Genomic DNA, 12,258 nt, shown 5'->3' with positions numbered 1-12,258 from the left:
TGGTCCCAGCTCCTCAGATGAACAGCTTAACCAACAAACATCTCTTTCTCACAGTTATGGAAGATAGGAAGTTCGAGATCAAGGCACTGGCAGATTCAGTGTCTGGTGAGAGCTCCCCTCTAGCTGTGTCCTCACATGGTGGAAAGATACGAAGGCTCTCTGAGGACTCGCTTATAAAGGCTCTAATCCCATTCATCAGGGTTCTACTCACATAACCTAATCACTTCGGCCATCTTAATACTATCACATTGGGGGTTGAGATTTCAACATATGAATTTGGTGGGGGAGACATAAACTCCATAACTCTCTGATAATAATAGTATAGTTAAGGATGTGAAGCCATAGGAAATCTTAAATATTGATGGTGAGGAAACTGATTTTGCATTAAAATTGAAGATGTAAATATCCTATTACCAGCTATTCTATTCCTAGAGATGTACTCTAGAGAAGCTTCACACAGGTGATTAAGAAAACAGGTACACAAATGATCATACCAGCACTGGAAGAATCAGAAACAATCAAAATATCTATCAGCAAGAAAACGGAGTACATTAAATGACAGAATACTATAAGTCAGTGAAAATGAATGAACTAGAGCTATATATGTAACATAAATGAATCTTAGAATGCAGGCTGTTTCTACAGTCTCCTAGATAATGATTTCTCATGACTGTGTTTTGTTCAGTAAAGGGACATGGCCATTCCCACACTGCTAGACATTCAGACTGGTTCTTCCATGGCTTTCAGAGGCTAGTGGACCATGAGGCTCCTTTAGGACTTTTCAAAATCCCAAGCCTTCCCACTGGAGACTCTTTAATTGCCTTTACACCTTGCCTTTCCCACCCTCATGGTATAGGTATTGACATATTTCTATTTATGACCTCATTCAAAGTTCCTCATTCAGTTAATTGCATGTCTTTCCATTTTCATCATATCAGTTTCCAGCAGCTGATAAATTCCCTGGATCCTTGTTATGTAAACAACCCCAATCCTTTTTTTGGAATAAAGAGAATGACTACATTTCCTGGGTAGACAAGAATTTTGTCTACAAATGGCACAGCACTACTGTGCATAATGGGTGCTTTCCTGCTTATGGCAATGTCACGCTTTAATATGTTAGGTTTTAGTATAATCAATAAGGTGCATAAATTTCAACTCAAGGCCTTCGAACAAGGGTCTCTTCCTCTTATCTAGCTACCTAGAGAGGAGCTAGGTTCAGGAGAAATGGCTTTGAGAAAGGCACTGTAGGGAAGGGGTTGTAAGCACACAGGACCACGATGCAGATGGATCTGGATTTGAGTTCCAGCTCTGCTTTTACTGTATTTGAGACTTATAACAAGTTTTGTTATGTTTTTGTTTTCCTTGGTGGGCCTGTATCTGCATCTCTACCTTCTTTATAGGGTTGATAAGATAAAATATATGAAGCATTTAACATGACTTCCACCAACTACATAGTTAGTAAACGTTAATGTTATTTAAAAGATCGTTTCTTTAAAATAATAATTTCAAAGCTTTGAATATAAGATGATAGTGGCCTTTATGTGGTAATGAGGCACAAAACAATGAAACAACTGGAGCGATCAAAGTTTCTACTGAGCAGCTGTTTTTTATTTTCTCCCAAAGTGATTTTAGAATATGGAAGGAAGCCAGGCCTCCAACTATGGTTCCAGCCTACAGCTGCGGTTGAATAAATGACCGACTGAAGAGTATCCCCTGGGTAAGTAATTTAATTTCCCTGCATCTCACTTTCTCTTCTATAGAATATTGATTCATGGGAAGCTAACAGATTTGGAAAACCCTCTCGATAGGGATTGTGTTAATAGCCATAGTTGCGTTCCTCTGTAAACATGGAAATGCTGGGAGTGCAATCACTCGAATCCCATGTCCTGCTTTCAGTGGCTTTCACCCACCAATATGATGTCTGAGTGTTAATTGTCACAAAGGCCATTTTCACTGAGGTTTAATTTGAAATGAGCTGCATCTACTGCAGGACATAATGCAGATGTGCTATGCTATAGAGAAGAACTTTTGCCCATAAATCTCCACAGTGGCCTGATGAATCACAGGGAAATGATCCTGTCAGAGACCCCTCGGGATGTTTCTGCCTGAAAATTTGGCTTTAGCAGGAATGGCTACTGCTCCCTGGCCCTAGTGGCTGCATATTGATCGATACTTGCCCCATCAAAAAAGCATGCAGGGCCAGGCGCAGTGGCTCACACTTGTAATCCCAGCACTTTCGGAGGCTGAGGTGGGTGGATCAATCATGAGGTTAGGAGATCAAGACCATCCTGGCTAACACGGTAATAATTTCTTGTATTTTTGTACTAAAAATACAAAAAATTAGCCGGGCATGGTGTTGCACACCTGTAGTCTCAGCTACTTGGGAGGCTGAGGCAGAAGAATTGCTTAAACCTGGGAGGCGGAGGTTGCAGTGAGCTGAGACTGTGCCACTGCACTCCAGCCTGGATGACAGAGCCAAAAATAAAAAATTAAAAAATCAAAAAAGCATGCAGGTATCCCTCAATGTCTGAGGGGGATTGGTTCCAAGGTCCCTCAAGATACCAAAATCCTCGGATGTTCAAGTTCTTTATATAAAATGGCATAGTATTTGCACATAACCTGTGCACATCCTCCCATACACTTTAAGTCATCTCTAGATTACTTTTAACACCTACAACAATGTAAAATGCTATGTGAATATTTTATTGCTTTCTTTTGTATTATTATTTTCTCCAAATATTTCCCATCGTGTTGGTTGAATTGGGGGATGCAGAACCTGTAGGTCAATTAAGAAGTAAAGTATTACGAGTCCAGAGAAACACTTACTCTTCTTACCTCTAAGGATTTAAAAATAATGGAGCTTATTCCAAAGCAAGTATAGTGGAAAATACTTAACAGTAGACTGAAATGCTGTAAGAATTAACATTCTGGGTGTAACAGGTGATACAAATCACAGTGTCTGACACACAGTAAATTCAGTGAATTATAATGAACTGGAGGAAGGATGGAAGAAAAGAAGACAGAAAGAAAGAAGAAATGAATTAGAAGAAATTAGCCAAAAAGCTAGGACTTGGCTGGGTGTGGTGGCTCACACCTGTAATGCCAGCACTTTGGGAGGCTGAGGCAGGTGGATCACGAAGTCAGGAGTTCAAGACCAGCCTGGCCAAGATGGTGAAACCCCATCTCTATTTAAAAAAATTAGTTGGGCATGGTGGTGGGTGCCTGTAATCCCAGTTACTTGGGAGGCTGAGGCAGAGAACTGCTTGAACCCAGGAGGCAAATGTTGCAGTGAGCCAAGATCACACCACTGCACTCCAGCCTGGGCAACAAAGGGAAACTCTGTCTCAAAAACAACAACAAAAACAAAAGTAGGAGTTAGGCTATGTAGGCTATGATCATAGGTTGAATGACCCTAGACAAGTCCCTCAGTTTCTCATCTGGGAAACAGAAACAATGTTTTCCTTATTGGTTTTCTGTGAGAAAGAAATCAAATTACATAGAGAGATATGTGGTTGAAAGCACCTGACAGTCATGAGACCTGCAGATCAGTATCAATTTAATACAATTCATCAAATATTTACTTAGCCCTTACTATCTGCCTGGCATTGTATCTTGGGTGCTAGAATTACACAGGAGATGAATAAGACAGGCAGGCTAATACCCTGGATAAGGCAACTGAGATGGAGGCAGTCTCAGTTCTGGATCTTAGGACTTATTTTTCATATTTTCATAATAGAGTCCTGAAATCCCTCTCTGGTTGAGCTGCCCCAGTCCTTGCCCACTGAAAACCCACAAGTCTATTAGGGGTGATAAAACTGTAAACCAAAAATTCCAAAGCAGCATGTGAACTGCAAAAATGGTGGCCCCAAGAAAATGTAGGAAGGAAATGAGCAGGGGCTGAGGAACTGGAGCAGGGGAGTTGGGTGAAGGCACCTGAAAGGGATGATGTGTGGGCTGAATTACAGAAAATAAGCAGGAGTTCTTATATAAAGAAAAAGCAGAGAAAAGGCATTTCAGATCACAGGAAGCATGACATGCAAAGCCACAGAAACAGGAAATTGCTAGCTCCAGCTTCTGCCATTAACTGGCTCTTTTTAACCTTTCTGGAATTTCCTCAGGTCCCTCTGGGATTTCAGTCTTCTCATCTCAGAAAATGAAGGTCAGGGGAGGAAAGAAGGAATCTAGATTTCTGGAAGATGCTCTTTAACTGGATACCTCCGTGCTAGAGCAAAAAGAAAAGGGGTAGCTTTAAAAACGTCAAGTGTTATTTTAGGGCACGAGCCAGAAGCCCCATGTTTTGTGACTATCAAGATGACAGGCAGAGCCAGCAGCCATTCAGAAGTTTTCTCCACTTGATCTTAGCCAAAAGGCCGAGAAGCGATCCGAAGTTTTCTCAAAGATTCATTTACCCACTTCACCAATACTTAGGGCATGGACTGAGCCAGGGCCTATGCTATCAAAAAGACCACAGTCCAGCAGAGGGAGGGAGACGGTAAATAAGTATATGAATACTTGGAAACCATATTGGTCTGCACATTGCGAGTGCGTGGGGACAGGAAAACAGAAGCTCCCAGGACGTGCAGATCACATGCATGGTGAGTGACGGTTTATCTACTAGCCAAATTAACTTCCTGTTTCCTCATCCTGCTTCACCTTCTCCAAGAAGCCGTAAACATTTTCAGCAGTCAATTTTTCCTTGGCAGGACGACAGGGCACCCTCTCTCTTCACCGGCAGCCTTTCCCAAGCCTTGTCTGGGGCTCCACGCACTCACTGTAAATGCAGGTCAGAGCTGACCAAGAGGTGCCTGCTCCCGCGACAGCTTCGCGCAGACCTGAGCGCCCAGTACAGAGTCCCCAGCGTCGTGGGAGAGGGTGGCGGGAAGGCGGGCTGTGCAGCGCCTCCGGGGTTGGGCCGCGGCGGCAGGGCGGGACTCAGCCTATGGCATAAGAGGGGAGCGCCACTCTCCCGGCCGCAGTACTGAAGCTGGTGCCCCAGCAGCGGGCTAGGAGCCATTGACACTGAGCTTGCAACCAGACCCGGGGACACTGAAGAGGGAAAGGTCTGATTTCTACTTATTCGTTTATTTAGTACCAAAGAACGGAAGCAGGGCTGATTTGTGGGTGCCGGGGAGCAAGACTGGAACAAGTCCAGGGTCTTAAACACGTCGGGAGCTTAACAGCGTCCAGGGAAGGGATCCAGCCGCGTCGAGGGGCTCCAGCAGCTCCAGGTGCCCAAACTCAGCAGCTTCTCTCCCCCGCAGGCGCACTTCTTCCCGCCACTCCCAGTCCCAGCCTCCAAGGATGCGGCTTCTCGAGAAACTCTGCTCCTCGGCCGCAGGCAGCTCGGCACCGGAGCCCGCCTTCGCCATAGTGCTCACGCCGAATCGCATCCCCGAATTCTGCATTCCGCCGCGACTGCCGGCGCCTTGCGCGCTCGACTCTCCGCCCCGGGCCGCCATCCTGCCCAGGCGCTGCGCCGCCGAACCCGACCTGTGGCCTCGCGCTACAGGCGAGGGCGCCGGCCACACGGACTGGGACCCGCGCTCGCAGGCCGCGCTGTCGCTCTCACATCTGCCGCGTGTGCGCACCGCCTACGGCTTCTGCGCGCTGCTGGAGAGCCCGCACACGCGCCGCAAGGAGTCGCTCCTGCTCGGGGACCCGCCCGCGCCCCGGCCCCGGGCTCACACCTACGGCGGCGGCGGCGGCCCGGACGCCCCCCTGGGGACAATGCGCGGCCCGCGAGCTCCGCTCCCGGCCACCCCGGCGGCCCCCGGTGGTCCCTGCCCGCCCCAGGACGCTCTCGCCCCGCGGCCCCGCGGCTGCCGCCTCCTGCGCGCCCCCAACAGGCTGCTGAGCCGCGCGCTGCGGGCGGGAAGGAGTCGCCGCCGGGCCCGCGCCCACTCCGTCTCCAGCGGGAACGAGGACGAGGAGCGCCGCGCAGGCTCCCAGTCCCCGGCCCAGGCCCCTTCCGCCAGCCCCCCGTCGGCCCGGGACCCGCTTCCCGAGCGCCTGGAGGCCGAGGGCACCGTGGCTCTGGGCCGCGCCGGCGACGCCCTGCGCCTGGCCGCCGAGTACTGTCCGGGAACCGGGCGCCTCCGCCTCCGGCTGCTCCGCGCCGAGGGCTTGGCCGGAGGCGCCCCCGTGCCCCGCGCGGTCCGCTGCCGCCTCAGCCTCGTGCTACGGCCGCCGGGCACCGCGCACCGGCAATGCAGCGCCGTCGTGGGGCGCAGCCGCAAGGCCGCCTTGGACCAGGACTTCTGCTTCGACGGCCTCTCGGAGGACGAGGTGCGCCGCCTGACGGTTCGTGTCAAGGCTCGGGAGGAGGGCCGCGGCCGGGAGCGGGGCCGCCTGCTGGGCCAGGGCGAGCTGCCTCTGGGCGCCCTCCTGCTGCCCTGAGGGCCCGGCCTTCCCCCGGGCGCCCCCGACACTGACAGCCGTCTTGTACAAAATAAACGTTATTTATTTTTCTATTTATGAAATTGCTTTATTGACGTTTTAGTTTCTCACTGTACACATTTGTCATCCTTTATTGGTAGAGAAGAAAAAGACTCCTGCTCTATTCACAGGACTCCCATTCCTCTTTTCAGACCATTTTTGCATTCCAAGGAAAAAGGGGTTGGCGTGGGACTGGGAGAGAAAAGAAGTACACCCATCTGCATTGTTTTTCATTCCTCTGGCTTTCTATTAATGTTAAACAGGTTTTTTTTCCAAATAAAACAAGTTATTCATTCAGAGTCATGCCTAACGCTACGATTCATATACACAGCTTTACATATCGATGCGGCATAGGTAATATCCTCATTTGTGTGTGCACAATGAGGTCTGATGTGCACATAGGATATTACCTTTGTGTCTTTCACATCAGAGTGAAAGACTCTTCTAGTATAAGGATGGATACCTTTGTGGGAAGAAAATTCCTTTCATTGTAGAAAGAACTTTCTTATCGAAGTGATTTTTTAAAAAATTGCTGAAGAAAAGAAAACAAGGGAAATGGAGGACTTTCCAACAGATGGTTATGTAGGGAATGGCTTTTTCTAGCGTCTCTCTCTTCCTTACCTAGGAAACCTTATTTCAGAAAAGAAATCTTTCCTGCCTCTGTAAACAAGGTGGTATTTTTCATGGCATTAGTCTCACCTAACTGTGTATTTAATTACACAGTAACTAGCCTTGCGGTAGGATTTCCTAGATGAATTAGAAAGTAAATCGTCAGTTTCTTGAACACTGGGTTCTAGAGGGTGTTTTTTTTAAATCCAATTGATTTTCATTTGTTAATTCAACAAATATGCCTGAGTCCACTGGAAGCTGATTATACCCAGGAGAATTTGCCCTGGGCTGCAGGAATCCACCATATAGAGCAAAGCACAGTGGTGTGGGAGACAGATATAGAGTTCATTTTTTTTTTCTGCCACTTGTCTGGAGTAGAGCAAATCAGTTCATCTCCCTGAGCCTCATTTTCTCCATCAGTGAAAAGGGAGTGATGGCTACCTCATAGGGTTTTGTGAAGATATGCCTTAATATCAAAATTACCCTTGGATACATGTGAACCATAATAGAAAATTTGAAAAGGCTTTCACTGTACTGTTTGATAGGTGCTCAGTAATGTTCCAGAGAATGATCTCCTTCACATCTCCTTTCTTTCCAGCTGTTTTCCCCTGCTCCTCAAGTGAGCCTGGCAAATGCATGGCTACCGGAGACTGAGGACTTAGAAGGGCCAGGAGTGGGAATGCAGAACCTTCAATATCCCCATGGTAAATTTCCCCATACGCAATAGCGTGCACTCATTCTCTATCAGAAATTCCTTCTGCATTGTTGTTATAAAAATGAGGTCTGGTTACAAATGTGCTCAGACTAAATAAAAATCCTGGATTTTAAATATTCTTTCAAAGTGAACAAATTAGCCTTTAAAAATAATCCCATCAAACTACTTCTGAAATTGAGAAAACACCATAGAGATGACTTGCCCAAGGCTATAGGCTATAGGCTATAGGCTATAGGCTTATGTGCATAGCTGAATTCAAACAAGCACCAAGTGTTCTGACTTCTCCAGAGGACTGACCCACCCTTGTTCACTCAACCATTATTCTCTAAGCCCTCATTCTGTGACAGACACAAGTAAAAGGCCCTGAGGATGCAGCTAGGAACAAGACACACAAGTAAACAGCCAAACAAATAACCATATTTTATTATTATAGATTATGGTAGCTATAGAGATTATGGACAATTGTAAACTACTGAGGGTGATAGAGGCTGTCTAGACTAGGAAGTGACCTTCTTAGAAGCCTGGTCCTCAGGAAGCATCCCTGAGACTTGCAAAGGGAATCATTCACAAAGGAAACAATATATCTAAATAACCTCTTAATGTATCCATATAACCCCTTTATATTGAGAACAGAATTCTTGGTTTTGCTCTCCTAAATCTCTATCTTCCTTATCTAATAAAAGACACCATCATGCTTCCTGTCTCTCCAATTAAGTACCAGGAGTCATCCTTCACTCCTGTTTCTCACAGTCCACTTTCCCCAGATGTGTCACCTCCTCAGAGAGTCCTTTGCTAGACATCATGTTTAAAAATAGCACCATCATCATTATCTACTTACACAGCTTCTTTTTTTTATAGCAATACCATTACCTGACATCATGTTATGAATTCACTTGGTTGTTGTTTGCTCATCTTCTCTTCCATGAGAATGCAGGCTTTATAAAGGAGGAGTCTTTGTTCACCTATTCATTGTTCTGTTTCCAGTGCCTACCACAGTATCTGTCATATAGTAGACACTCAATAAATATTATCCAAATTGAGTGTTTGATGAAGACAGGAAGAGATGGGATAAAGTGAGCTGAGTAGAGGGCCTTGGACCAAGCCTTGGAACAGTTCAATATTTAGCAGTCCAACAGAGGAGGTGAGGCCAGTGTGCTGGGGAAAGAGAAGCAGTAGCCAGTGAGGTAGGGGAAGGCCAGCTGACTATGAAGTAATGGAAGCCAAGATAGGAAAGTATTCCAAGAAGAAGAAGCTGTTCAACCCATGTATTCATGCATTTATTTAGTGGAAATGGAATTACCTTCATTCCGTAGACTTTAGAGAACATGATGACGATGACATATGCATAGAGACTTGTCATTCCTTTTCAGAGAGCTCAATTTAACACAAATGAAACTTCATTTAAAAATTGACTTCTTAAAATAGGTAAAGAGTCTGGAATAAGCATTTGATGAAATACAATATTTGCTTGTGACTGATGTGTGTGTGTACATACAGATATATATTTATATAAAATGTTAAGATCACTGAAATCTGAGAGTGGCATCAGCAAAATGGCTGACTAGAATTGGCATACAGTATTTCTCCTGTGCTGGGCTTATTTCATTTAACATCATTTTCACTAGGTTCATCCATAATGTTGCAAATGATAGGATTTCATTTTTTATGGCTGAATAGTAATCCATTGGGTGTATATACTAAATTATTTTATTCATTCATTTCTTGATGGACACTTAAGTTGATTCCATATCTTAGCTAGTATGAATAGTGCACCAACTAAGATGGGAGTGCAGATATCTTTTCAACATACTGATTTCCTTTCCTTTGACTATATACCCACCAGTGAAATTGCTGGATCATATGGTAGTTCTATTTTCAATTTTTTGAAGAATGTTTGTCATCTCCATAATGGGTGTATTAATTTACATCTCCACCAACAGTGTATAAGAGTTCTGCCTTCTCTACATTGTTGAGGGTATTTGTTTTTTGTTTTTGTCTTTTTGATAATAGCCACGTTAGCTGAGGTGAGGTGATACTTCATTGTGATTTTGATTTTCACTTTCCTGATGATTAGTGATATTGAGCATTTTTTCATCTATCTGTTGGCTGTTTGTATGTCTTCTTTCGCCCATTTTAAAATCAGATTTGTTGGATTGTTAAATTTGATTGCTATTGAGTTGTCTGAATTGACTATATATTCTGGATATTAGCCCTTTGCCTGATGCATAGCTTTCAAAATTTTCTCCCATTCTATAGGTTGTCTCTTCATTCTGTTGATTGTTTTCTTTCCCGTGGAGAAGCTTTCTAGTGTGATGTAATTCAATTTGACTATTTTTTGTTGTTATTGCCTATGCTTTTGAGGTCCTATCTAAATAATTCTTGCCCAGACCAATGTCATGAAGGTTTTCTGTTATATTTTCTTCTAGTAATCTCATAGTTTGGGATCTTACACTTAAGGTTTTAATCCATTTTGAGTTTAATTTTTGTATGTGGTAAAAGATAGGGGTCTAGTTTCATTCTTCTGCATGTTCATGTCCAGTTTTCCCAGCACCATTTATTAAAGGGACTATTCTTTCCCAATGTTTCTTCTTGGCACCTTCATTAAAAATCAGTCATAAATATTTCTATCTATTTCTGGATTGTCTATTCTGTTCCATTGGTCTATGTGTCTGTTTTTATGCCAATACAATGCTGTTTTGGTTATTACAACTTTGTAGTATATTTTGAAGTCATGTAGTGTGATGCCTTCAGCTTTATACTTTTGCCTCAAAATTGCTCTGGCTATTCAGGGTCTTTTGTGGTTCTACACACATATAAGGATTTTTTTCTATTTCTGTGAAGAATGCCATTGGTATTTTGATATGGATTGCATTCAATCTGTAGACTGCTTTGGGCAGTGAGGGCATTTTACAATATTAATTCTTACAATCCATGAACACAAGATATGTTTTCATTTCTTTGTGTCCTTTTCAATTTTTTTCATCAATGTTTTATAGTTTTCATTGCAGAGATCTTTTACCTCCTTGGCTAAATCTATTCTGAGGTTTTCAAGCACCATATGTTCTCACTCATAAGTGGGAGCTAAGCTATAAGGATGCAAAAGCATAAGAATGATACAGTGGACTTTGGGGTACTCAAAGCAGGATGAGGGATAAAAGACTACACGTTGGGTACAGTGTATACTGCTTGGGTGATGGGTGCACTAAAATCTCAGAAATCACCACTAAATAACTTATTAATGTAACAAAACACCACCTGTTCTCCAAAAACCTATTGAAATTAAAAAATATATTACAAGGTTTTTTATTTTTTGTAGCTATCATAAATTGGATTTTTTACTTGTTGTTTATTCATTTGTATATGTTGAACTATACTTGCATTTCTGGGATGAATTCCACTTTTTCATGGTGAAGGATCTTTTCACTGTGTTACTGAATTCAGTTTACTAGTAATTTGTTGAGGATTTTTCTATCTGTGTTCTTCAGGGATATTGGCCTATAGTTTTCTTCTTGTATCTTTTTCTAATTTTGGCATCAGGGTAATTCTGGCCTCAAAGAATGAGTTTGGAAGAATTCCCTTCCTTTCTATTTTTTGAGAATAGCTTGAGAAGAATTGGTTAGCTCTTCTTTAAATGTTTGGTAAAATTCAGCAGTGAAGCCATTAGGTCCTAGGCTTTTTTTTTTAATGGGAAACATTTTATTACTGATTCAATCTTATTACTCATTATTGTCTGCTTAGGTTTTCTATTTCTTCATGATTCAATCTTAGCAGGTTGTATGTGTCCAGGAATTTATTCATATCTTTTAGATTTTCCAATTCATTGGCATGTAGTCATTTATAATAGTCTCTTATGATCCTTTGTGTTTCTGTGGTGTGAGTTGTAATGTCTTCTTTTTTATCTCTGAGTTTATTTATTTGAGTTATCTATCTTTTTTTCTTAGCGTCTTAGTCCATTTTTTTGTTGCTGTAACAGGAAACCACATGCTCGGTAATTTATTTACAAAAGAAATTTATTTCTGACATTTCTGGAGGTTGGGAAGTTCAAGGTCAAGCAGCTCTATCTGGTTAGGTTTTTCTTGTTGCAACATAACATGGTGGAGGGTATCACATGGCAAGAGGGCAAGAATATGCTAGTTTACATTCCTCTTTCTCTGCTTATAAAATCACTAATCTAATGACCTCATCTAATCCTAATTAGCTCCCAAATAGCCCCATCTCCAAATACCACCAAACATGAATTTAGGGATTAATTTTCAAACACATGAAATTTGGGAGACACATTCAAATCATAGTAGCTAGTCAAGCTATATGTTCATCAATTTTTGTCTTTTCAAAAAACTAAGTCTTTGTTTTGTTGATCTTTTGTGTTGATTTTTTTGGTCTCTATTTCACTTATTTCTGTTCTAATATTATTTATTATTTCTTTTCTTCTACTAATTTGGGGTTTCATTTGTTCTCATTTTTCTAGTTCCTTGAGGTGCAATGTTAGGATAGTTTTT

At 43.1% G+C, this 12,258-nt stretch overlaps 1 protein-coding gene across 1 annotated transcript; it reads left to right on the top strand.

The window, feature by feature from the left end:
* The first annotated feature begins 4,670 nt into the window (after window positions 1-4,670).
* Window positions 4,671-6,734, top strand: C2CD4B (C2 calcium dependent domain containing 4B). The gene is made up of 2 exons (XM_017506173.2): window positions 4,671-5,060; window positions 5,262-6,734. Exon 2 carries the CDS (start codon window positions 5,302-5,304, stop codon window positions 6,394-6,396), a length of 1,095 nt encoding a protein of 364 aa, XP_017361662.1. The 5' UTR covers window positions 4,671-5,060; window positions 5,262-5,301; the 3' UTR covers window positions 6,397-6,734.
* Window positions 6,735-12,258: the final 5,524 nt, after the last annotated feature.

Source organism: Cebus imitator, unplaced genomic scaffold (assembly GCF_001604975.1).
Source record: "Cebus imitator isolate Cc_AM_T3 unplaced genomic scaffold, Cebus_imitator-1.0 Scaffold350, whole genome shotgun sequence".
Lineage (NCBI taxonomy): Eukaryota > Metazoa > Chordata > Mammalia > Primates > Cebidae > Cebus > Cebus imitator.
The sequence above is the reverse complement of the archived record's forward strand: the minus strand, read 5'-3'. Positions and strand labels throughout refer to the sequence as shown.

Excerpts from the sequence above, each read along its gene's own strand:
- C2CD4B (XM_017506173.2), top strand. The coding sequence starts at position 5,302 with ATGCGGCTTCTCGAGAAACTCTGCTCCTCGGCCGCAGGCAGCTCGGCA.